The 27,685-nt window shown below is 34.8% G+C and overlaps 2 protein-coding genes, 5 non-coding genes and 1 pseudogene across 7 annotated transcripts; 5 read left to right on the forward strand and 3 right to left on the reverse strand.

The window, feature by feature from the left end:
* On the reverse strand, nucleotides 1-119 carry LOC124440863. The gene has a single exon (XR_006946790.1). It is a non-coding gene; the product is annotated as a 5S ribosomal RNA (ribosomal RNA).
* A 1,697-nt stretch (nucleotides 120-1,816) lies between these two features.
* Nucleotides 1,817-2,491, reverse strand: LOC124440410. The gene has a single exon (XM_046990807.1). The coding sequence runs from the start codon at nucleotides 2,489-2,491 to the stop codon at nucleotides 1,817-1,819; it is 675 nt and encodes a 224-aa protein (XP_046846763.1).
* A 2,495-nt stretch (nucleotides 2,492-4,986) lies between these two features.
* Nucleotides 4,987-5,106, forward strand: LOC124440856. The gene has a single exon (XR_006946783.1). It is a non-coding gene; the product is annotated as a 5S ribosomal RNA (ribosomal RNA).
* A 546-nt stretch (nucleotides 5,107-5,652) lies between these two features.
* Nucleotides 5,653-5,771, forward strand: LOC124440864. Its single transcript, XR_006946791.1, has one exon. It is a non-coding gene; the product is annotated as a 5S ribosomal RNA (ribosomal RNA).
* Nucleotides 5,772-6,314: 543 nt separating this feature from the next.
* On the forward strand, nucleotides 6,315-6,433 carry LOC124440865. Its single transcript, XR_006946793.1, has one exon. It is a non-coding gene; the product is annotated as a 5S ribosomal RNA (ribosomal RNA).
* A 543-nt stretch (nucleotides 6,434-6,976) lies between these two features.
* On the forward strand, nucleotides 6,977-7,095 carry LOC124440866. Its single transcript, XR_006946794.1, has one exon. It is a non-coding gene; the product is annotated as a 5S ribosomal RNA (ribosomal RNA).
* A 504-nt stretch (nucleotides 7,096-7,599) lies between these two features.
* Nucleotides 7,600-7,715, forward strand: LOC124440858 (annotated as a pseudogene).
* A 13,130-nt stretch (nucleotides 7,716-20,845) lies between these two features.
* LOC124440700 (target of EGR1 protein 1-like) lies at nucleotides 20,846-27,655 on the reverse strand. The gene is made up of 6 exons (XM_046991125.1): nucleotides 27,439-27,655; nucleotides 26,739-26,779; nucleotides 25,219-25,501; nucleotides 24,367-24,635; nucleotides 23,224-23,377; nucleotides 20,846-21,993 (listed from the first exon to the last, which is right to left on the reverse strand). Exons 1-6 carry the CDS (start codon nucleotides 27,547-27,549, stop codon nucleotides 21,487-21,489), a joined length of 1,365 nt encoding a protein of 454 aa, XP_046847081.1. The 5' UTR covers nucleotides 27,550-27,655; the 3' UTR covers nucleotides 20,846-21,486.
* Nucleotides 27,656-27,685: the final 30 nt, after the last annotated feature.

Raw genomic sequence — 27,685 nt, forward strand, 5'->3', positions numbered from 1 at the left:
AGTCTACAACACGAAGTATTCCCAGGCGGTCACCCATCCAAGTACTAACTTCGCCCGACAAGGCTTAACTTCGGTGATCAGACGAGAACCGGTGATTTCCTTGTGGTATGGTCGTAGACATCCGAAAGGGGTTATTTTATTTAGTTTTATCTTTACAGTTTGTACATTTATATTTTATACCAGTTCAGTTTTATTATTTTTGATGACCATAAATGATTTTTAAATTGATCGAAGAAATATAGGAAATTTGTTATTAATGAATAAAGAATTTGTCTCACATTGATCGATCGATCTCGCCAACATTGATGAAACAAAAACTATAGCAGATTGAACACGGATAAATTTACTACATTCTTACCAATTTTCAAGAATCAAATCCTTTCCGATGTCAGTGAAAAAGATGAGCATTTTTGGCCTTTTTGGCATTTTATTGTGGAAACATATGTAAGAACACCATATCAGTCGTTTGTAAATTTTAATCGTTCCTTCATTGGTTAAATATTTGAAAATTGTTCGAAAGATAGCAAATACGATATTGAATGGTAATAGTAATATAATAAGTTTTAAACAAACTTCAGTGTTTCCTTGACTGGATAAACATTTCAAAAACAAATATTGGTAAGAATGTAGTAAATTTATCCGTGTTCAATCTGCTATAGTTTTTGTTTCATCAATGTTGGCGAGATCGATCGATCAATGTGAGACAAATTCTTTATTTATTAATAACAAATTTCCTATATAGTCCAGTCAATCTACGACCAAAAACACTCTAAGCTTGAACAAATTTCCACAAAAGAAATTCCAACTGATTTTGGTATATTTGATATCCCTTTACAACATATCGAAAGTCCCACAAAATCCTAGCACGGCAACATCGTGTAAATTACGTTTTATTTGAGGCATTTGGATTGAAAATCTGAGCGACATGGAAACGAGGCTCAAAAATTAATGTTTTAGATTTTATCCTTTTAGAACACTTAGTAAAGCACAAATATAAATATTATAGATTAAAAACAAGTGGATAATGATATTTTGTAAATTAATTAATATTTTGTCCTTTATTTACGTCAAAAATGCTGATCTTGCTGTTTTGGGCACTAATTTTCGCTGACTTGGTAGTTTTTTAGACAAACGCGTGTTCGAAGTACGTTTGTTTACGTATATTTTGCACGTGTTTAGATGGATATTTATTATATTTGATGTGACTTCCCTTTCAATACTTCAAATTGAAGCTTTGGCTCGTTATTGGCATCAAAATGTAACGTTTCTTTGTTCTCCTCAAGGTAAGCAAAATAGATAACTTGAAGACAATGAGTTAATGAAATTAATTGCTATTACATTTTACAATGAATGAATACGTCAATATTGTGGGTCACAATAATTTAAGTTAAAACTAACAAGAGGGGGCTATAATTAGCGACCTAATTACCAAATACAATGTTTGCATTATAATACCGCGTTCAAAGCCATAGATACATTAGGGCTGTAAAATATCGCATAAACCAGTAAATAAAACCAGGCTTTTTTGTGTTGTCGAACACTATTTTGCTTGTGAATCATTATAGGATGGATCAAATTCTGCGTCAGTACTGTGCAATATGTAAAGAATCAATTGTGAACAACGGGGTGGCTCTAACATCTAAAGGGATAGATGGTATAAACAGGGGCGAAACTAGCATCTTTTGAATGGGGGCTGGGGATGAAATTGCCCTGCAAGGACACAAGATGCCCTGCAGATCATATGGAACAGTACTTACACCATATATTTTTGTAATACATGTTGTATTTTTGTGGCAGAACGCACTTTAGCGTACTATTATATCTTTAATGGCAGTTTTCGCATCTTTGCAGTTGCCCAATTTTTTAAAATAATATTTAAGTCAACATTGTCCGTAAGATCTTTTTCACATGCAAGAACGATAAAGTCATTTAATCGCGTATCTTTCATTGTGGATCTCAGGCAGTTTTTGACAAACTTAAGCTTGCTGAAACACCTTTCATCTTTTGCCACGGACACTGGAGTGGTCAGCAATAGTTGATACGCCTTGCACACCGTTGGAAAGACGCTTTTTTGTTTGAAAGCAAATAACGCAACGTCTTGAAGGGATTTAGGTTCTGATTTAAGTTGTGATGACACAATATTATTGAAAATTTCCAACTCAGACAGCAGTATTTCTGCATCAACATCTTTTACCGCCGGTGGAAAAAGACTACACATTTCATTAACTGTTTCAGCCATCGGCCTTTCTAGCGGCAGCTGTAAGCTCTCTCCAAGAGGTTTTATTTTGTCGATGTAATCTTTAATGTTATCGGTATACTCGGTAATAAGTGAGTCTAGAACCAAGTACATTTCCTTTCGGTAGAAATCTTTAAATGATATTTCTGTTGCTATTTCGGAATGCTCGCCAATTCGTCTGGGTGGCTTTCTTGATCGATGACCAGTGTATTCTATCGTTACGTCTATTCCTACTTTGGTTCCAAACGCAACCATTGCCTCTATCTTCGAGTCTAATCCGTTCTCGTCACTTCGAATTTGTCTAAGGTTTTTTACTGTAGCATCAATCAGGTTAAGTGCATCTACTATATTTAGCTCCTCCTCCTGCAGTTGTTTGGTTAGGATTTTGGTTTTTGTCCGTAAAATAAACTATACAAACATTAATTACTAAAAAGCTTCAATCAATTTAAATCAACAAAACTTTATCTTAGTGTTTGTGTTACTGATGTAAAAATATAGTATGGTGTTTCCACTTAAGATATAAAAACTTCAATAATTTTACTTACGAACACTTCGATGATGATGCATATCTGCTTTTAAAATGTCCGCCAAAACTAGAGGAAATTTATAAACGGAAAGTTTCCTTGATGCGTACCGTTTACCGTTTTCCGTTCTTACACATGAAGTGCAAATCCAGCTTAAATTAAAACTGAACCATATTTTCACATTATGTGGATAACTGTTCGCACGTATCCTAGTGTTTAGTTTTGTAATTAGCCCTGCAAATTCAATTGTTGCCCTGCAACGTTAACATTTTGGGGGGGTTAGTCCCCCCCCATACCCCCCCTTAAATTTCGCCCCTGGCGTATAAACCGAGCTAGTAAAGAAACAGGCGATACAGTTGACGTCCGTGAAGGTGACAGCGTTCACATAGCATGTAGGAAACGATACACAAATCCATCATATATTTCTAAATCGCTACGTCAGAATGAAGAGCGTCATCCCGTACCAAGAACCCTTCGCTCACAAAGTTCAGTTCAGTTCGATTTCAGAAGAGATTGCTTGTTTTGCGGAAATGAAATTAATCAAGAACAAGAGGGCAAAAGGGGGCGTGTTGTTTGCACTGTTAGGACTATGGACATTCAAAACACTATCTTGAATGCTTGCAAAGTGAGATGCGATGACTGGGCCGAGTCCGTAAAATCAAGGATCCAAAGTTTGCATGACCTACCGGCAGCTGACGCAATGTATCACCATCTATGCAGTACAAACTTCAGGACAAAAATGAGAATTCCAGCGCCATTTAATGACCAACCACCGCTCAAAAAGCGCAAATCAGGACGACCAATCAACAACACTGCCAACGATGCATTTTTAAAGGTAGCTCAATATTTAGAAAACATTGATGACCAAGTTACTGTATTAGATTTTATAAAAAAGATGGAGGAGTATTTGGCGGAGTCCGCGACTGATAGTACCGCATATAGCAACCGCTACATGAAATGAAGGATTCTAGAGCACTTTTGGGATAATGTGATTATCACAAATCAACCAGGCATGCCAAGTATTGTGACATTCAGAAGAACTGCTGCGTCTATACTAGAGGAATTCTACATGCAGCAGAAAGAAAATTCCAATCCTGAAGATGAGAAACTGAATGTTATAAGAGCAGCAGCAAAACTTTTACGTAGTGACATAAAATGTATTGAAACATCAAACGACATATATCCGTTAATCGACAGTGACATTGACAAAAATCTTGAATTCTTACCCCCAACACTTCAGCTTCTTCTTAATCAACTGTTTTCAGGAAAAGACACATCTCGGAAAGTAGCTTTTGTTGGTCAAGCGATTATGCAGTCAACTCGTCCTCGTGCTTTGCTTGCACCTTTACAGATTGGAATGGGTGTTTTACTCCATCACAGCTTTGCCTCGCGTTTTTTAATAGACACGCTTAATCATGCTGGTTTCTGTTCGTCATATGAAGAAGTCCTCTCATTCAAACGAAATGCAGCCGTAAGCCAAGGGACTACAATCCCGGATTATAATGGTGAGTTTACACAGTATGGTTTGGATAACCTCGACCATAATCTCCGAACTATCGACGGGCATGGTACATTTCACGGTACAGGGATAATTGCAATGGTAACACCAGGTACAAATAAAATAAGCCAAGTTCCAAGGAAAAAGGTTAAAGATCAAGACATCTTATCAACTGGTCAAATAGAAATTATACCTGATGTTGAAGATGATTAACAAAAGTACGAAATGACAGAAATGTCTTTGTAAATCAAAGTACACTATATCAACCATATGTAAATATAGTGACACTCTTGTATTACTATGTAACCTAAAGGATTCCTTTTTTTCGGTCGTTGAAGACTTAACATGATTTTTAATAGCCACGCTGCAGATTTATATAATCAAATATGTTATTCGTTAGGTCAAAGCAGTGTTATTTTGTAATTCTTGTTTATAGCCTCGTTTTCATGTCATAATTTCACAGAAAACATTATTTTACGAAGTTGCCGGCCTCAGATCATGTGGGACTTTTAATATGTTGTTCTGTACATGAAGGGAAAGATATTTTTGAAGAGTGAGCTTTTGTGGGAATTAGTTCAAGGTTCAAGCATAAATCTACTGGACTAATATTTCTTCGATCAATTTAAAAAATCATTTATGGTCATCAAAAAATAATAAAACTGAACTGGTATAAAATATAAATGTACAAACTGTAAAGATAAAACTAAATAAAATAACCCCATTCGGATGTCTACGACCATACCACAAGGAAATCACCGGTTCTCGTCTGATTCACCGAAGTTAAGCCTTGTCGGGCGAAGTTAGTACTTGGATGGGTGACCGCCTGGGAATACTTCGTGTTGTAGACTTTTTTACATTTTGATGATATGATCTAAAATTATATCATTATTTCATTTCTTGGTGAAAAGACTTGTTTGCCAAATACATGGTAGATTATGTTAAAATTTTGCCTCTATAATATTCAACAAAAACAAAATCGACAAACTGATAACAAATATTTGTTTATGAAATATTTAACCAATGAAGGAACGATTAAAATTTACAAACGACTGATATGGTGTTCTTACATATGTTTCCACAATAAAATGCCAAAAAGGCCAAAAATGCTCATCTTTTTCACTGACATCGGAAAGGATTTGATTCTTGAAAATTGGTAAGAATGTAGTAAATTTATCCGTGTTCAATCTGCTATAGTTTTTGTTTCATCAATGTTGGCGAGATCGATCGATCAATGTGAGACAAATTCTTTATTCATTAATAACAAATTTCCTATATTTCTTCGATCAATTTAAAAAATCATTTATGGTCATCAAAAAATAATAAAACTGAACTGGTATAAAATATAAATGTACAAACTGTAAAGATAAAACTAAATAAAATAACCCCTTTCGGATGTCTACGACCATACCACAAGGAAATCACCGGTTCTCGTCTGATCACCGAAGTTAAGCCTTGTCGGGCGAAGTTAGTACTTGGATGGGTGACCGCCTGGGAATACTTCGTGTTGTAGACTTTTACATTTTGATGATATGATCTAAAATTATATCATTATTTCATTTCTTGGTGAAAAGACTTGTTTGCCAAATACATGGTAGATTAAGTTAAAATTTTGCCTCTATAATATTCAACAAAACAAAATCGACAAACTGATAACAAATATTTGTTTATGAAATATTTAACCAATGAAGGAACGATTAAAATTTACAAACGACTGATATGGTGTTCTTACATATGTTTCCACAATAAAATGCCAAAAAGGCCAAAAATGCTCATCTTTTTCACTGACATCGGAAAGGATTTGATTCTTGAAAATTGGTAAGAATGTAGTAAATTTATCCGTGTTCAATCTGCTATAGTTTTTGTTTCATCAATGTTGGCGAGATCGATCGATCAATGTGAGACAAATTCTTTATTCATTAATAACAAATTTCCTATATTTCTTCGATCAATTTAAAAAATCATTTATGGTCATCAAAAAATAATAAAACTGAACTGGTATAAAATATAAATGTACAAACTGTAAAGATAAAACTAAATAAAATAACCCCATTCGGATGTCTACGACCATACCACAAGGAAATCACCGGTTCTCGTCTGATCACCGAAGTTAAGCCTTGTCGGGCGAAGTTAGTACTTGGATGGGTGACCGCCTGGGAATACTTCGTGTTGTAGACTTTTTACATTTTGATGATATGATCTAAAATTATATCATTATTTCATTTCTTGGTGAAAAGACTTGTTTGCCAAATACATGGTAGATTAAGTTAAAATTTTGCCTCTATAATATTCAACAAAACAAAATCGACAAACTGATAACAAATATTTGTTTATGAAATATTTAACCAATGAAGGAACGATTAAAATTTACAAACGACTGATATGGTGTCCTTACATATGTTTCCACAATAAAATGCCAAAAAGGCCAAAAATGCTCGTCTTTTTCACTGACATCGGAAAGGATTTGATTCTTGAAAATTGGTAAGAATGTAGTAAATTTATCCGTGTTCAATCTGCTATAGTTTTTGTTTCATCAATGTTGGCGAGATCGATCGATCAATGTGAGACAAATTCTTTATTCATTAATAACAAATTTCCTATATTTCTTCGATCAATTTAAAAAATCATTTATGGTCATCAAAAATAATAAAACTGAACTGGTATAAAATATAAATGTACAAACTGTAAAGATAAAACTAAATAAAATAACCCCATTCGGATGTCTACGACCATACCACAAGGAAATCACCGGTTCTCGTCTGATCACCGAAGTTAAGCCTTGTCGGGCGAAGTTAGTACTTGGATGGGTGACCGCCTGGGAATACTTCGTGTTGTAGACTTTTTACATTTTGATGATATGATCTAAAATTATATCATTATTTCATTTCTTGGTGAAAAGACTTGTTTGCCAAATACATGGTAGATTAAGTTAAAATTTTGCCTCTATAATATTCAACAAAAACAAAATCGACAAACTGATAACAAATATTTGTTTATGAAATATTTAACCAATGAAGGAACGATTAAAATTTACAAACGACTGATATGGTGTCCTTACATATGTTTCCACAATAAAATGCCAAAAAGGCCAAAAATGCTCGTCTTTTTCACTGACATCGGAAAGGATTTGATTCTTGAAAATTGGTAAGAATGTAGTAAATTTATCCGTGTTCAATCTGCTATAGTTTTTGTTTCATCAATGTTGGCGAGATCGATCGATCAATGTGAGACAAATTCTTTATTTATTAATAACAAATTTCCCATATTTCTTCGATCAATTTAAAAAGTCATTTATGGTCATCAAAAAATAATCAAACTGAACTGGCATAAAATATAAATGTACAAACTATAAACGATACCACAAGGGCATCACCGGTTTTTGTCTGATCACCGAAGTTAAGCCTTGTCGGGCGAAGTTAGTACTTGGGTGACCGCCTGGGAATACCTCGTGTTGTAGACTCTATACATTTTGATGATATATTCTGATATAATATTAATATAACTTTACGTTAATACACATTTAATATAAACGACAACTTTTTTGAAAATAGACATGTTTCGACATCTCATGATGCCATCTTCATTATGAGTGAAATAATATGTGATACAGGATACACTACCTGAGAAGTCACACCACCACGTGAAGCCAAACTACAACGACTGTTAAGGAAGCTTCTAAAGAAAGACTCTATTAGCAACAAAGTTTATAATGATATCTTCCCCAGAGGTTCTCAACCCTCACGCTTCTATGGCTTACCGAAACTTCACAAGAAACGAGAACCAGAACAATCGCCTCCACTACGACCGATAGTTTCATCAATCAACGCATACAATTATAATTTAGCTAAGTATCTTAGTTCTCTACTAACACCACTCATACCTGATGACCATTCCACTAAAGATTCTTTCACTTTCCTCGACGACTTCTCATCTTTCAACTCATCAACTTCTTGTCATAAATTCTTCATCTCCTACGACGTTGAAAGCCTATTTACTAACATACCACTTACTGAAACCATCAACCTAGCAATCGACTTAATATTCACTCACAACCTCAGGTTCAGTATAAACAGGACAGACCTAACACAACTGTTTTTAATAGCAACAGCACAGACGCATTGTTTTTGTTTAATGGAAAATTTTATGACCAGACGGACGGTGTTGCGATGGGCTCTCCCTTAGCACCCATACTTGCTAACATTTTCATGGGCTCACATGAACGAAACTGGCTAAACAACTACAACGACACTAAACCACTATTTTACCGCAGATGATATTTTTTGTGTTTTTACTAACGAAACTGAGGCCATGAAGTTTTATAATTACATTAACACACAGCACGCAAACATTAGATTTTCTTTTGAAACTGAACAACAAGATCAACGGCCATTTCTTGATATTTTACTAACAAAATCTCACAACAGCTGTACAACATCTACATACCACAAACCAACGTACACAGGACTTCTGACGAACGATTTTAGTTTCACACCACTTTTATACAAAACCGGACTTATACGCACACTAATCGACAGAGCATACAAACTTAACAATACGAACAATGGCTTTCAACGAGACATAAAAAAACATCACATCCACTCTTTTACGAAACTCTTTCCCACTTCACTTTATTAACAGAACCGTAAAACGATATCTCGACAACAAACATAGCAACAACCTCAACCTAGACACCGAAACTCCTGACACGACGATCACAACCAACTCAAATGAAAATTCCAAAATAACAACTCTATACTTCAAACTACCATACATCGGACATTACTCACGACACACACAACGCAGACTTACAAACATTATGAAACGCTTCTGTACAGATATTGACATTCGACTAATTTTCACATCATTCAAAATCAAAAACCTTTTCTCATTTAAAGACCCAATCCCTGATTCAATTAAATCTATGGTGGTATATGAATTCAATTGCGGGGGATGTAATTCCCGATACATTGGCGAAACTTCGCGCCATTTATCCACCAGAATCAGGGAACATACCACAACAGACAAAAACTCTCATATCTACCGACACCTTCTTAAATCTCACTCATGCAAAACCAACTATTCACCCTCTTGTTTCAAAATCATCGACACTGCCGACACCTCATTCACCCTTAAAATCAAAGAAGCACTCCACATTAACAAAACTAAACCTGACCTCAATGTTCAAGTTTTTAAATTCAATACAATATTTAGTTTATAATACGCTCGGACGCTCCTCATTAATTTATCTTATTTCCTTTTTATTGTTGTAATTTATGTATCATATTACTTTTATATAAACCCTGCATCATGAGATGTCGAAACATGTCTATTTTCAAAAAAGTTGTCGTTTATATTAAATGTGTATTGGCAATAGTGCTTTTACAAAATTTACGTTAATACACACTTTAACTCTTTGGAACATCTATGGTCTATAAAACGTTACGTAAAGATTGTTTGGACAGAATTTAAACTAGATAACGAGAGACGTTTTGCCTTTTTACTTCTTGTATCTGTTGCACATCAGTGTTTAATAACAAAGACAAGCTGACAATTTTGAAAATCCTCTTTCTGCTTCTGAAGAACTGACCGCAATGGTATACAAAATGCTCTATATAGTTATAGCTCTACATCGTTAATGATTTTGGGTATTTTTCTCGGATTATTCATTGAAGTATTCTCGAAAGGCTGGTATGATACCATATTCAGGTATTTGAAACCTATGACGAATTCTTTGAATGGCCGTTTCTTCTTCGAGCCAAGGAAGATATACTAGAGTAGACCACTTATCTGGAATTAATGCTTCAAAATTCTTCATTGCTTTTTCATTATTCGAATTAAGCATTCTTGAATTAATATTGTCAATTAAGGCTTGGATGAACTGCTTAGGATCAACAGTGACATATTCTCTACTTGATGAGAAGAGAATAATGAATGATGAATTGCTGAATTGATGAATTGCTTTCTTAATACTGAACAGCGCATTTAGTGTCCAATTCAGATGTCTATTTGCTTCAATCGAACTGATCTGTTGCTTTTGAAACGCTTCTGAAAGCAGGGATAATTGAGCCAAGCAATGTTTAACGATTGCTACATCCTCGACAAATTCTCTTGTTATTAGCTTCTTAACAATTCCAGGGTAGGTCGCACGTTCGGTAGGTTTAAAGGACATGTCTTGTGAAAGCTTTGTGAAATGGCTATAGAGAGCTGGCTAATCATTCCATAAAGCTTTCACATGCAGCTCTATATAATGACGCGATCCAGCGAACAATAAAAATTTTGCCAATTTTCTTCAGCTGTATGTCAAGATTTGTGGCTATCTCACAAAGTTGTCGCTGTAACTTAGATTAATAGGAGTACACAGAATATATTTTATCGAAAAATGCTTGTATTGGATAGAAGCCATTTATTGACTCTACGGCATCTGAGATAGCCAGCTCTAGGCGGTGATTTAGACTGTGCCACAAAAGTAAGGCTGGGAATTTCCTCTTCAGCCTTGCCCCATCTCCGCTTAGCACTCCAAGCATGACAGAGGCTCCATCGCTGGTAAATGAAATAAGACTCTTTGATAAGTAGCGAGAGACCTGCCGAGCGGGGATCGGATTCGTGTAATAAAAATTAATGTCCAACATAAAGTTCTGATTAGAGCCATAGAAATAGACCAAAAAAAATAAATTGTAAAATTAAATTTATTGTATTGTTTTGTCTTTACTCAAGGCATCTTCAGACAAATAATAAATAGGATGTTAATATTTACAGATATTATATTTACAAAAAGGTGTTAAATTACTACTAAAGGAGGCGGTGTCAAATGGATATATGATAAGGAAGTTAAGAAGTGAAAAAAAGAGAAATTAAAAGAGGTTAAGTGGAATGGAGTTTCTTTGCACATTAAGTGAAGGCTTGTATTTATTGATTAGAAGGCTTTCATGAATGAAGAGTTCATAAGAATTGTTAGAACAGGAGACTATTTTAAAGTCGTCTAAGTAGGGGGTGTGTCCAATTGCGTTAATGTGAGCAAGAATGCTTGATAACGCAGCGGGGGGAACTTGGTTGCCTGTAAGGGGGGATATTCCCAAGTGCTCCGAAAATCTGGTGTGTAGATGACGTGTGGTTTGACCCACATACGAGGCGTTGCAGTTTCGAGACTTGAATAAATAGACTACACCAGATCTCAGAGGTTTGGGAATTTTTTTCCTTAAAGGGGAAGAAAGAAGAGATACGTTGGGAAGGGCGGAAAACAAATTTAATAGATATATGTGGGAAGGCTGCAACACAAAAGCTATTGATTTGTGTGTGAAGTTGAAGGGAGCGTATGCCGGTGAAATGAAGACAAAAATATATGGGCATTCTGTGAGCAGTCAGGACAGGTGGTTTGGGGGCAAAGGTGTTGTTAAGGAAGCGACGTGTGATTTGGTCAATTATACGTGAAGGAAAACCGTTTTTGGCGAGTGACTTTCTGGTAAGTTCGAGTTGTGTATGAAAATTTTCGTAAGTAGAACAAAGGTTGAAGATGCAGTGAAGTAAGCAGGAGACTAGTGAAAGTTTGTAAGTAAGTGGGATGAAGCTGTGGAAGTTGATGAAGAGGCCAGTGAAAGTAGGTTTGCGGTAGACGGAAGTGGTGAATTTTCCATTAGTGCGAGAGATATCAATGTCAAGAAATGAGAGCATTCTGTTTTGTTCGACTTCAGCTGTGAGTGTGATGTTCGGGTGTTGTCGGTTCAGATAGTCAAGAAAGAGAGGGACGTGATCGGAGGAATGAAAAAGTAAAAAACAGTCGTCAACGTAGCGTCGGTAAAGTAGTGGTTTGAATGAAGAAGTACATTTATTAAGCCAGGATTGTTCGTGAAAGGACATGAATATATCAGCAAAGAGAGGCCCAATGGACTGCCAATAGCCACACCATCAATTTGCTGGTACATTTTCCCGTTAAAGATGAAGTGACAGCTCTTAACAGCTAGAGAGTAGTTTTTCAAATTCTGTTGCAGTGAGTCCGTTGAAGTACTGGTGGTTGTTAAAAATGCTTTTGGATATTATGTGGATGGTTTCGTCAACAGGTATGTTAGTAAATAGGGATACGACATCAAAACTAGCAAGGACAACATTACTGGAGTTGATATCGCAATTTAGGATTTCTTCAACAAAGGAGAAAGAGTCTTTAATGATGAGGTTGCTTATAGTGAAGGGTTTTAGGAGTGGGATGAAAATCTTTGCTAGTTTATACGAATAGTGATTAATGGAGGAAAAAATGGGGGTCTGAGAGGGATGTTACATTTATGTATTTTAAGAAGACCATACAATATTCCTATTCGTGAACCAGTGGGGTAAAGTTCTTTGTAAGTTTCTTGGCCGATAGATTTAGCATCTTTCAACTTTTTTAATAAAGACTTCACTTGATTTTCTCGTTGTAAAGTGACTTTAATTGGATCTCCATTAAGAGGTTGAAACTTTGTAGTGTCAGATGACAACAAAGTCGACTTAACAAAGACGACTACATAAAGAAGATGGACACACTCTTATCTTATTTGGTCTATTTCTTTGATAAGTAATCACCGTCAAACCCGTATTCTGATAGCGTCGTAAGAATACACTTGACGATAGATTCTGCATCTTGGCCCTCTAATTCACGGATTTCGAGGAATACGTTCTCAGGAACATCAAAAATTACGAGGCGTATGTAAATAATAAAACATGCTTTCTTTGAAAATGAAGTCGACTTATCAGTTATAATAGCGATTTTATTGTCATCGTCCTAATTGTTTTACATATTTTTCTTCTCATTGTGTCCACAATACATTCAATCATCTGCGTGCAACTAAGGGCTCTTTTCCACTCATCGCAAAATGCTCTCGCTGCGAGCATGCGAGTCTGGTCGCGCGATCAAAAAATTTTGTTCAATTAATTTAACTATGTTGCAAGTCATGGTAAGCTCGCTTCGAGTAACTCGCAGACACCCAACTGGTACAAGTGCTAGATGTAACGAAGTTGGAACACCATCCGCTACTTTTAACAGGATTATCCGTTTAAATTTATTTCTACATCCATACAGATTACACGTTCGGCATGAACTTTCAATAAAACACAAGACAGTAGACACTCCTTATAAAGTAAAGATTATTTAATCTAAGCGGTTCGACAAGTGTTACATGTCATCATCAATAGAAAAATTACAAATTATAAATAAGATCGTGATTAAACGTTCGTTCTCGTCATTTAAATGAAATCGATAAATCAACGGAAAATTTTTAACTCACATGACGCGCGTACACCATGATTCAGTGGAGGATTGTTAAGATGATTGTGATAGGCCTCTTTAAATAATAATGACCAATTGTTAGAACGATGGTTAAAGGTTAGGTTAAAGGTTTTTATTATTCATCTTCAGATTAAAAAGTACGATGAATTTACATTGAATTTCTATATTTTCATACTATACTAAAAATTACATGTTAACTTTATTATATATATATTTACAAGATCTAGCAATAAAAGATTGTTTATGACGTTTGGTCCGAGATAAAATACTATAAGTTTTGCTTTTACGCAACTCGTGCGAATTTTCTTTGGGATAAGGTACTAAAAATTTGCATGGATGATCAGGTTCCTCTATAATCCTTTTGATCTCTTGGATAGTTGCTAGTTCACGTCTGCTTTTTAAAGAGGGCAAGTAGTTTTTATCTAGTTGTAAAATTTTTAAACTTCTTCTTTGTACACGTTCAATTTCTTGCTGTAAAAAATGTGGAAGTCCTGCCCAGACTGCCGATGCATACTCTAATACTGGTCTTATTTTTGATGTATATGTTAATAATCCAACATCTGAAGGTAATTGAGACTTCCTACAAAGTTTACCTCACACCACTTCCTACAAATCAATAATTTTACAGCTCTGAAAAATTATGTCAGCTAAACTAAAAGAATAATTAGATTAGCAGGCAAATTTAATAAGAAACGGATATGTTTAAACTGCTCAAAATTATTTATATGATTGTAAATTTCTCATTTGTCCGATTTTAATTTGCATGTTCTTTAATTCGTGTGTTAAGGCATCTATCAGTCTTCCCGATATATTAGGCATATTACATCCAGGGCAATTGAATTTTTAAACCACGGCTAAATTTCGCAAAGTGGTTGACTGAACGATGTAGAAGAAATGAAAATTTTCTTTGCAGTTTTATTGTTAGCTATGAGGTACATTCTGTATGAACGGCCAAATTAACTTTAGAAAATCCGGGCGTATGCTCTAACTGGAAACACTGAACTTTCTTTTCAACTACGACGTAAATTGCACCAGGTAAAAATGGACAGGCTGGATTTGGTTGTGTGGATGCGATCAAGTAATTGGTCGTTTTTTTTGACAGAATTTAAAAGTGTAAAAGGTGAAAATCATGAAAATGTGTTGCCGCAGCTTTTGCCGCAGCTTGAGATGCAAGTAAAGGAGCACATTCAGACATCTTTGGTTGATACAATACAAGACGGGGCCCCAGCACATCGTCTTCGTGCTGTAACTGCTCACCAGAAAGAGTTGTATAGCAATCTAGCCATCGCGTAGCAACATGCAGTGGAGTGGCCATCTCGATCGCCTGAGTGATTTGGGAGCACTTGAAGTCAAAATTTATACTAGTCTTCCAAATGAGCTAAACGATTTGCAAGATCACATTTGTCAGGAAGATGCTCTTTTGGCGACCGATCCGGCCATGGTTCGATGAATAGTTCAAGCCATCCTTCGACAATGTGTCGATGTCAAACATGCATAGACAAAGATGGAAGACATGTTGAAGGCATATAGGACCATATTTTGAAAATTTTGTTCAAAAACAATTTCTTAAGTGACTAAATTTGCATTATCTTTTGTCTTCACCTCCCACTTCGAATTGCCATCGGCGGAAATTTTTATCTTAAGCAAAAAATTTGAACGAAAGATTACATGGTCACAGTATAAGGAATATGCAGTAGGTCCACTTAGCTGTGTAATTGGCTGCAGCATATTTAATAAGATTACCGGCTGCCATAAGCCATTTCATCATTCCTATTGGTCAGAAATTGCAACTGACAGGGTGATACTACGGTAATCACATGCGCAATGAGATATGCGTGGCACAAAAAAATTCAATGAGTGGCTCTACTGCATGTATGTTCTATATACTGTGACATGGTCAATTCAATTACAAGTTGATACACATTGTAGAAGTTTATATTCTAGAAGTTTGCATGTTCTCACGCAACTTCTTGTGTCTAACTTTCACGCATATTTTCTATAACTCTTTAGAAATACGGAAAATGTTTTTTGAGCATACATTTATATGTATGTAAATAATAGACCAAAACAGGCTGGTCACGTTTACGGTTGCATTCCAAGTTTATATACTAAGTCCTTGCAGAGACTGTAAATTAATATACTGCGGTCCGCGGAAGAGATGTTTCTTTTGACTGTGCAAACCATAACGCTGAGATTCTAGTCAGGGTGTCAATGATCGTTGAATGGTTACCCAATTCACGATTAATGAGGTGAATTTGACTATACAAAAAAGAAGAAGAAAAACTACCACATAAAACTCGAGTAAAAGTGGTGTCACCTTCGGAACTCTGTCACTTGCTTAACACCATGAGATATGGCCTCAAATAGTGACATAATAAATTATAGACGTTAGCGTAGCCAGAACTGACTATTGATTTTTCGACAGTGAGTCGAGTGACAAATCAAATTGAATCATTCGCTATATTTACAGTGATTTAATGAGCGACGATATAAACAGGAGTTGACTCGACAATAACTAATGTAATTTCTTTGCACTATTCTAAGTATTCTTGTTGATTATTTTCTTTCTTTGCAATCTTGAGTTAGACCATTTAAAATTTACGAAAACTTACTGAAACTTGCAGAAATTACTGAAACTTACTGAAACTTGCAGATTCAGCCCATTATTAAATTTTTTTACTTGTTTTATCACAAAGACACCCCAACTGCAAATCAACAGAAAATCGCTTCAGTTTTCTTACTATTTAAATTTCAACTTGTGTCTTAGTAGTCAGACGCCAACGGGTAACTTGAAACGTATAAATTGTCAACTGTCGACTTGGACAGAATTTGATCCACTCCAAGAAAATAGTTTTCGTTTTGCTACAAATTTATATTTATTCAGTGCCGCGTTAATAACCAACTGGCCCATTTGGCCCGTGCTCAGAGACTCAGAGTCCCAAAAATTTATATTTATACAGTGAGATAAATTTGTAAAACAGAAATACAATAGAAAAACAAATGCTGCTTAGATAAATATAATCAGTCATAGATAAATATAATCACAACCGCCGGGAATATATGAAACAAGAATAAAATCCGCTAGCGTAAAACAATGATACTATCGCATTTCTTAAATCTTTATTTGCGTGAAATATGGGATTTACTGGGATAGGATACCGTTTAAGATAAACATGTGTTATAATGATATTTATGTACAAACGTGACTATCTTTGCGATACGAATTATTGTGTATAAACTTGTGAAGCTAAATTTTCAATTTATAGGTCGTCAAATAAAACATGTAGGTCTTCGCGGTCATCAAAATAAACATGAATTCTTTCTTCCGCCTGACGGTCTGAGCCTGGTCTGAGCAAACAAATTATGCGCTCTTTCAAGATCCTCATTTAGTTCTCAAGAGCACCACATGTTTAAAGTATCCGTCAAATGGAATCATCCAAAAAGTTGGTATAGTATGGGGCCTATGGGCTCCCGTAATTTCGACTGAAAGATTGTGTTTTGTGTCCAACAGACATACGCATGTTGTGGTCGTGGTGACTGGTGAATAAACCTTTCATGCTATTGAATCAAATAATAAAATGACTGTGGTTATAGTATGGATAATTTATCCAACGATACAAAAGCCAACAGGTTAGACTTGATTATAAGATATACAAGCTCGGAGCAAGTTTAAGCTGGATTGACATGTTGAAATGGCAGCCATAAAGGTATCATATTTTGTAATATTCACTCAATGATGATATGTATTTGTAATATTTGTTCATTTCACTAAAGCGATATGATATTTGGCATTTGATAATATTATTTCACTATAGACAGTGTTATATTTTGGCGCTTTGTCTCATGTCAGCTTTAATTTGAGGTCAGTACCTGCAAAATATGAATTTAATTTCATCAAAATGAAATACTTTGATATATTTAACTTACTAATACTGAACGCTTTATTATCAAATACATAGTGTCTGCCAATTTCTTTGGGACTTTGTAGTTCCCATACGCAACATTCTTCTAGAAACTCAGGACCATGGCAGGCTTATTATCCAACTAATTTACATATTTGAGGCTTGCTGCATTTTGGTTAGTTTGTACGCAGTTGTCTGTAGTTTTAACGAGTTTATTAAAGGAAAATATAGAGGGGATAGTAAGTAATAACCGTTACTTCTCATAAGTTTTCTATCATGCTATATTGTCCCACTTTTTAAATGTAAACTAATACCGAACCAAAAGTAAAATTTTCAATGAAAATTGCCTAGCTTCAAAACGTCGACTTGAAACTGCATAACTTGCATTCTTTTGCTGATTTGCGAGCAAGATAGGAAAACCAGATTTTAGGAGATTGGTAATGTGATAGTGACTGTTCTCGAAATATTCCATGTTCAGTTTTTAATTTCAACAAAAAAATTAACCGCAATGTTTCGTATAGAAATTACCAACGTTGTTGGCAGTAAAATTAAAATAAGGTAATATAGTATTGAGCTTTAAGTGCAAATATAGATAAACATACACCAGTGAGTATTTTAAAACTGCAAAATAGCGGATGTATGCATTTGAAATGTCTCAAAGAATGCTACTATGCTGAAACTGTGAAACATTCATATGTATTTGAATGTTGCCGCTATATCATTGCTCTATATTAAGATAATTGTTTGACTATATTCTTAACAAAATGCGTTTTCTTCCAAAGTCAATTTATTTAAAGATTGCTACTTCACCCCCTTGTCATGTGTATAATTTAAGTTTTATGTTTTTCATATAGCTCAAACCCTATAAATATTGGACTCGAGAACACTCTCATTTTTCGATCGACCAAAATGATGTATAATCACACTTAATCACGATGGTAGAATTATAGTGTGAACAATTTTTCCATTTCTACAGTCATAATATCAAACGTAGCAACGTCACGACTACGTGCAATCACTTGCCGTTGATCAGTAAAGAATGGAAACACACATAACGAATTTGAAATCCAGTTTTCTTCTCTTCACCTGCGCATTTTTTCTAATCTGTGGTATAGATGGATCTGTTGTTTTTCCAACTGCTTGGTTCTACATTCAGAGTATGGGCGGATCAAAAAATTTTTATGGTATGGTACTAGCTGGACAGTCATTGGGATATGTCGTTTTCACACCACTCGTTGCCAAACTTTACGACAAAACAAGAAGGGGGAAACTTATTCTTCTAATTTGCATGATAGTGAAGCTGCTATCGACTGTCCTGTATGCCATGTCCATTTCAATATATTTTCCTTTAATTGGATTTTTCTTGAATGGTGCAGCTAACTCGGCATATACTGTTTTATATGGTGCTGCAGTTCGCTATACTTCTTATGAAAATCGATCAAAGTTGTTCATTGTCGTTAATTCCGCATTTAGCCTGGGCTGTACATGCGGTCCTGTGTTTGGAAGTGTGGTCACTTTCAATGCTAAACTATTTGGCCTGGATATCAGCGATGGTAACTCTCCAGTAATTGTGTTGGCCTTTATTTGGTGTGTAATGATTGGCTTTATGGTGATCATATCATCAGAATTTGGTAAGGATGAAATTTCTTTCTCAGACGAGGAAAGAGAGATGCTAACAGAAAAAGACCTTAGTGAAAAGTTGGAAGGCAATAAAGAGTCTTCGTCTCTTTTGTGCTCAATATTCATAATATTTACGATTTTTTCAACCTCCTCGTAACAGCGACAGTGTCTGGTATGACATCCTTGTTAACAATGGAACTATTTCATCTAAAACTGGTACATGTCAAGCTTTTGTTTGCAGTAGGAATGGTGTCCATGCTTCTAATGGATCTGCTGTCGTATTTAGCGGTTAATTGTTGCAAAGAACGCACATTATTAGTGTTCACTGTTATCATTCAGTTACCCGCTATTGTATTTATGTGTACTTACGCATTGCTTTGGCAAAATGCCCCCTCCATGATGAGCTGCACTCTCGTCATATTCGTTTCATCCGGGCTACCAGTTACAACATATTCATTTGCAGGCTCCCTGCTCTCTAAGATAACGCCATTACGACATGCAAGTTTCATTCAAAGTTTGGCAATGACAGGTTACTGTCTTGCTGCGTTATTTGGACGAGCGATGTCCGGTCGCGTTTTTTCTCAACAACTCCTGATAATATATAGTTCATGTCTCATGACAATTTCTATATTTGATATTTTATGGTGGGCATATTTATTTAAACGTTTGCCCAGGTAACATAGAATTTTTTTACTGACCCTTGTATTAACTGAACAAAAAGAAATGCTTGGGACGTATAATGAAAACGATATTTTGCAAGAATTTCAATGAAAAATCGACGTACGGTATGATGTTATTAACTCATTGATGTTTTGAGCAAGCCAGGTAAATTTTTGATGAGGGCCAGCTAATTACTACAAAAGTCAGTAAGATGTCTTTGGCGACTTTGTTCAGAGTATCGTTCATTCAATATACACCATGCAACACACTAAATTTGTTACTATTAAATTAGTTTTTAGCTATAACAAAATGCTGTTTTGTTTCTAAAGTTAGGTAAATGTGATGTGAAGATCACGTGACTGAGGTTTATACGGTAACTGATAAAAATATACGTCTCTTATGAAATCAACGTCTGGTATCAAACGTTCCCTTCCTGGAGTGTGTGTTTGTATTAGACGCCTCTTTCTAATAGAAATGAAATATCTTTATTGCGTATCTATTCAAGCACTCCTCTAGAACTGCTACAATTTATTAAATGATCTCCATATTTTTCGAAGCGTTAAATTTTGTAAAAGTTCACAAGTAGCAGCCAATGAAAAGTTATTTCGTTTGCAAAATTGCCAAACGAAAAACGTGCAAAAAGTAAATATGCTGACAGACTTTTGTCTAAGATCTCGTCCAAGATTAAGGCAAATAAACCAAGATAGTTGAAAAGGGAATGTGATTTTCTCATTTATATAGTGCTAAAATAAAGCTATATCTCACTGATGCATGGTTCTTTATACGCTCAAATGTAAATGTTGTAAAGGTGTAGCTTAAATCGCTGCTGTGGGGTTGACTAATAGCAAGTATTTACGGTTTTAAGATAAATGCAGTTTTTCTGTAACTATATCTTTGACAAACTTAACAATCCAACAAAAGGTAAAGACCTAAGGCAATCTTCATAAACGATACCATTTAACTGTTTAAAATGATTTCCATAGCAATTGGCAAATGTCGACATGGAAGAAAGTTGCTCCTCCAGAAAGTTTTTTAATTGTCTTCCTTTATTATAGAGCAGGTTAATTTACGTCAAATAAAGAATCAATAAAGGAATTCATGCTGAAATTTCCTATCTGCGTCATATAGACAATCCTTTTCATCCAAATAAACACGTTTTAAAGCAATCAACATGGTCTTCCATTTTATTGCTATAATATCCCCACGAAAGCTTTGACCAAATTTTAGCTTTTCCGTCAGAGACTGACATTTAGAAAAAATGGATATTTTTGAACGTTTTTGTTGGCTTTTCGAAATGGTCAAGACAAACGTAAAACAAAAATTCTGTCTCAACTTCTGAATACATAATTACGATTGAAATATTTCAAACATTTCCAACGTTATTTAATATATTTTTATAAATAACATCGTGTTCTTAAATATATTATTTCAGGTTTTTTTTTTGTGCTTCTTGGAAGTTTCCAAAACCATAAAAAAGGCCAGAGATTAAAGGTGAATGCATTTTTCTTTCTAATCGGACTCTTGTAGTGATGATGTTCAAAGTAATTAAAATTGTTTTACTGCAGGACATTTAACAATTGTACACAAGTGAATAAAACATACTCGTTCATTCTTAGTGTAAACAACGGGTGTTGCTTCGTTGACACTTAACTACGCTCAACATGGATAACCAAAATTTTGATTTCAAAAGGACTAGTTTTAGGTTGTAACCATACATTAAATATTCTACTGATACCTGGTCACCCTTTGTCGCATCCCCCGGAAAAAACGTTCAAGCTGTAAGACTTCCGCAATTCTCAAGTATTCATCATGACCCTTTTCCATGTTTCATTGTGACTTGCTGACGTTTTGCAGTAAGAGCTCTTTTCCACTTTCAAGGGAATGTCTTTACCGCTTAGATTAAGTTTGTTAATTAATTCCGGTATACCATCAACAAATTCACGATCATCGTGTTTTTTTAGCTTTTGATGATAACAAGCCATGCAAAATCCTGTCATAAATGCATCAAAACCAGCTCGATGATTTCCCGAAGCACTATTGATTGGTTGGTTATTGGTATGTAAATTTGACAACGGTGATTTTGATGGTGATTCTGGAAACTCTTCTTCAAAAATGCCGTTTGTACCATCTTCATTACTTCTGGTTTTGTCTTCAGGCAATTCCTGGAATGTTTTCTTGTCTTTTTCTTTTCGTTTTCGTTTGCGCTTTTTCTTTTTTGATTTCTTTTCTTCTTCATAATTTAAAATAACGTCGATATCGTGAGACATTTTACATTGCATTCCTTTGGAGCAATAACCATGAGCCTTGAAAAAAATAAGAAAGTAACAACTTCATAATCAGAGCAGAATATACACTTATGTTAACAAAAATTCAACTTAAAAGAACAGATTAAATTCTCGATGCTTTTCTAACACCGTGACGCTTATTTTGGAAAAGCTTCTCTGAATGGTGTGTTTTGTATGGTTCTCTACGTTATTAAAAGTTATTACACATGTCTCATCATGTCTTACATGCATGTATACTAACTACGACAAAACTGTAAAACCGACATGATTAGTAAAATGTAAATTGGGATATCATGCGAATTTTTATTTTTCGTATTTGTTCTCGCAATGCATTGGCCTTACAAAAGATTCTCGTAAAGAATGAAAAATTTATTTAAGAAATAAAAGATGTTTACTGTGTTTGCACGGGTTTATGCAACCTCGGAGAGCTTTGGGAGAACTCGAGAGCAGATTAGTGCAAGCCCTAGACCGAAGGTCGAGTGTTGCACATGCTTGAGAGTTCTCACAAACGTCTCCGAGGATTGCATAAGCCAGTGCAAACACGAAAAACATCTTTTATTTCTTTTATAAAATAACAATAATGCGAAAAAGACAAACATTTTAATTTTTCCTCTAAAATGTATTCATGATCGATTTGCAAATTCTCTTTGATCGGTTGATTGTTTTAATTGATTTGATTGGTTGAGCTCAGACGTGTTTTGAACAGGCTAATGCAAACACAGTTCTAGACCAATCAGCGCACGCGTTTCATTGAGTTTATTTTACAAAAGCTTAATGAAGGATCTATCATGCAGCAGTATATAACGCATCGTATATGTACATAGATCGTTGAAATATCTGTTCAGACTGTATAGTTGTTCAAAAGGTTGTCCACCTTTTGAAAAGTTACAAGGTAAACATTGAATACTACTGGTTTAACACCACTAAACAACCTGGGCCTGTCACACGATGCATTAATCGTGCCATTCAGTTTTAAATTGTAAATTTTTGACCCTTTTCAGAATAACTTTTAAGAAAAATAGCGTCGAACTGGAGAATCAATAGGATAAAACATTAATAAAAAAAATACTAGACTCTTCGCAAAGAAAATATTCATGTATAACTACCTCTTTATATACTAGAAAAATCATACAGTGGAAGGCGCAATCCGCGTGTGGCTTAATTGGTATAGAGCTGCGAAAAAACAATTGAACAGAAATTATCACAACCCTGTTACACATTCTTAAATACACAAATAGGGCAACTCACAGCATAATGTTCACATGGAAATGTTGAGCCCGCAGTTATGGACGTTTTGTTTCTGATACTATTAAAGGAAACGTCAGCATTAGAAGGATATTCACAGCACTCGATTTTTATGTGAGATCTGTTATCAGCTTTCTTTTCCACGTTTTCTCGCCAACTACAAAAAAGAACCATTTTGGATTTTACTATATCAAGATAATATTTATATTGCATAAAGAAAGTAAAACTCAAATATGTTCGAGCGTTACAAAATTTGCTCAAATTGTTATTCAAAATGTAATTTCAAAACATGTGCATTAAATTTCGCATTAATTCGATATATAATAAAATAAAATAGAGACTTTGTCGTGGTGACAAATCTGAAAATAGTTCTAAAGGTCGCAAATACCATAGTGAATGGTAAAAGTAATATAATAAGTTGATAGTTCTTAAAAGAACTGTTTTAAGTAAAGAGCACTAACCCAATAGTTCTAAATTAAATGTTATGAAATTAAACGACACGATGCATTTTGGCAGACTACTCCTCAGGTTTCAACGTCTGCTAAATGAAAAGTTACAATCTACCAATATTTATAATGTCTATTCATAACATCTATTTTAGAACTATTGGGTAGGTGCTCTTTACTTAAAACAGTTCTTTTAAGAACTATCAACTTATTATATTACTTTTACCATTCACTAGGGTATTAGCGATTTTTAGAACTATTTCGATGTATGGAAATTTGCTTTCTAATTTTTTGGTCTAGTTTAGTGATATTTCCTGTGTTTCAGAGACTAATGCAGAACATACTAAGTTCTTAAGTTTTGGCTTGGGATTTCATTAATCTTCTGTCAAGTTTTACCAAATTTCTCGGTTTACATAAACAACAAAGAATGAGCAAATATAAAGATCATTTTTATTTCGCAATACGAAATGAGCTTACAACAGAAGGATTCTTCACAGTCGATTCTTTAGAAAAGTAAATTTGTTGTTCTATACATTTGTTGTCTCGCCCCAGGCCTCCATCCACACCATGCACTAAAATGCAATTTCTTAATCTCTTTAGAATTCAATTTAGCACACAAAAAACATGAATTGCATAATTGGATACTAAAGCTGATCGAAGGCATCGTTAATAACAAATGGTACATAATTATGTTGCGTACCTTTTCTTGAAAATGTAATTAAGATATGTAGCGGAACATCCAATGACAAATTCCGCTATATACTTAGTATCCACCACTCCAGCAGAGAACATGATCGAGAGGTCAGCGAGGAATGTCAATAACGATGAAGGCAAATCAGAGTAGAAATTCTGATAGAGAAATACTAAATCAAGGAAACCATTGTGAACCACAATTGGTTTTTTGGACCTCAGCATTTCAAAGAACACATTTGACATCAATTTTGAATCTGTAGAGCTATCCTTAAGATCCTAAAAATAATTGAAATGTTGAACACTAACATCAGCGGGGTTAAGTTGTTCATTCTTGAACATGTCAAAATTGGTTCGTTCATCGCTTTAAATCACAACCGCATTATTAACTGTACATTACATTTATTCCAAGCTTAAATTATGATACAGATGAAATAATTAAAACTTTATAAGTACAAACATGAAATATTTCACATTCAATCAAACTATACGTAGATTGCATCGGACATTCAAGCAATTGTTCCATGCACTGCTATTGAAAAAATGCAGACAACAAAAAAGATGAAAGAATTTAAACCATATGGACTAAGTTACTACACCACCTTCCGACTTCTCCAACTCCATTAATTACTACACTTCATTGGAAATATTTTGCTACTAATTTTTGTTGCAATAAAAGCATTCATCAAACTCACAATCCACCCGTCACCCATTTCAAGTTACTTGATGGCTTAACAGCTCTTTACAGAAATTAAGTTGCTAATTATAAGGTGTATTGTCGAACAAACAAAACGCAGTGGAAACATTTCCCTAGAACATCACGCTGAAAATATTAAAACATTAATTTGGTCAGGACATTTACCTTTTTTTGTGGTAAAGAATATGAAATAGCTTTGGCGTAATGTGTGTTGAAATCAAAACCATGTTCCAAAAGAAACTTCAATGATCCTGGTTCAACAGTAAAACTGTCTTTTCGCAATAACATAATGTTATATGTTTGGACCAGGAAATCAGAATTCTTGTTATTTCCAGGGTTGTTTGACTCTTCTCCATGTTGTTGCAGACTAAACGACGAGATCCCAACAGACAGAATAGAACGAGTTTTGGCTATTTCGCAGAATGCTTTGTATCTTTCATTGGAGTCTCTGTAAAAACCACAAATGAAACACACGGCATCTATATACATATATTCAATGCTCGCAGAGGGTTTACTGAATCATACGAACAGATATGGGAGAAATCTGGCACTAGCATTTGAGGCCAATGGAATGAGTCTTGTTTTCCAAAAGTCTCAATGTTTCCAAAGACGATGTTGAGGAAACATTGCATGAGACTCAAGCGAAAACAAAACTCAATATTTCCAACGAGAGCGTGTATGTTTTATATAGGAGAAAAAATCATAGACTTCGACAGCTTTTCAATGAAATCCACGTCTTTCGGGGGAGATTCGTCTGACTAAATTTCGTTGCTTGAAAAACGCTATACAGTACGTAAGTGGGACCACAAAATTTCTTGGTCAACTTCAAGGTGTTTTCGAAATTTTTTTCTTTTAATAATCGCCTAAAAAGCTTGGGAAACGGTTTTAGTTTTCCGTTCCGTAGCTGTTTTATTTGTTATGACATTAAAATGCGCGAGCAACATTTTTCACTTTTTTCCATGGTGGGAAACATTGCATTTATTTTAAATCATGTGACCACAAAGGAACCAATCACATTTAACATACACAGCACCTTCATGACAATACTTTTTACAGCTCTATTCACAGTTTGTTATCCAACATTACAGCTTAGACAGATGTAGTCAAGCAATAAAATTTTTGAATAAAAACAAGTACTAAGTTTAAGTAGATTAGACATGCTGCCGCTGGCTATGTACATATCACATCAATTAAATATTTCAAAACCATAGCAGATATCCCACATTTGATTGGCACAAACATTTGATCGACACAACATAAGGTACTCTTACCCACAGAAAAATGAAGGATTAGAGTTCAAACCCATATACTTTAGGGCTACGTTGAAGTACTGGATTTTAAGTAAAAAAATGTAAATTTTATAATTTTATTTGAATTTAGTCAGTGGAAGAAAATGTTTTTAAAAGATGCAAATTTCTAGATTTGGTTATCGACTTTTGGTGGCAGTCAATTCAAATCCCAACAAGGTATTTATTGTATTTACAAACTAAATTTGCATACACTTGTAGTGACAGAATTAATTAAAATATTTTTAAGTGAACTTTTTCTTGCTTCATACAATTATTCCAAAATAGATTTATAACAAAATACTGAAAATCATCAATCCAACCAAACATATGACTACTAATGAAAATGAAAAACATGAAATTTGCACTGTTGCAATGGTTTATATCATCATTACGTACCTTGTCATTGTATCCTTTCTGTTGCCAATACCACTCATTTCCTGAAAATGAAAAATTTATATCATTGCTTTATTGTGAAATGTTGTGGTACTACGAATGTGCTACACAGGTGTTAAAAAGGTCTTTCTTCAACAGTATTGAGGAATATTGATAGACTAATGATTTGGTAGCGCAATCCATAAACTTTAGTGAATTGGGACACACAGGTCATGCAAAAAGCAACATAGCATTGGATTCTCGTTACCAGAGATCTTGGATGTGCAATTTTGAGAAAAATAGACGTTTAGGCATGCAATTTTTAAATCTTGGGTATGTAGTTTACAAAGCTGGAATATGGGCAGGGCTATAGCTAGAATGTTAATTTTGAGAAGGATGTACGTATATTCCTGTATTCAGTTGTACCTGACTCATTTCTTTAGAAAGCCCAATCACTTTCAAAGAAGTCAGTCAGAGACAACTGAGTTCATGAATACACATTCCCCCCCTCCTCAATTAACGTTCTAGCTATGGCCATGCAAAACATGGGTTGCCATCTACTCCAAATATATATATTTAAAAGACTGGACCTATTTGGATAAACTTAAATTCGGTTTAAAATAATATTAGTGTTTCTCATAAAATCAAGCATTAGCAATATGCTACATACACTCAGTTTTGGATAACTACTATCACAATGCTGACTGTGTTGTGTAATTCTTACCAGATCCAGTGCAATGAAAGTTGCAGATTTAATTGCAAGGATTAGTGACGGCCAGTTTTCTGTGATATTTTCGGCATGTATATCCACTATAGGAATGCATGTTAAAGCCATGAATCGTACTTAAAATAAATATGATAACAAGTACAAGTATCTGAAGATTTTTTTTCCCTTTGGTAGGCAAAGCTTTGCTGCTTCTGCATTGAAATGATAACATTTCCCTCGCAGTCAGTTTTCCAATTATACTACA

Source organism: Xenia sp. Carnegie-2017, unplaced genomic scaffold, assembly GCF_021976095.1.
Source record: "Xenia sp. Carnegie-2017 unplaced genomic scaffold, XeniaSp_v1 HiC_scaffold_2, whole genome shotgun sequence".
Taxonomy (NCBI): Eukaryota; Metazoa; Cnidaria; class Anthozoa; order Malacalcyonacea; family Xeniidae; genus Xenia; species Xenia sp. Carnegie-2017.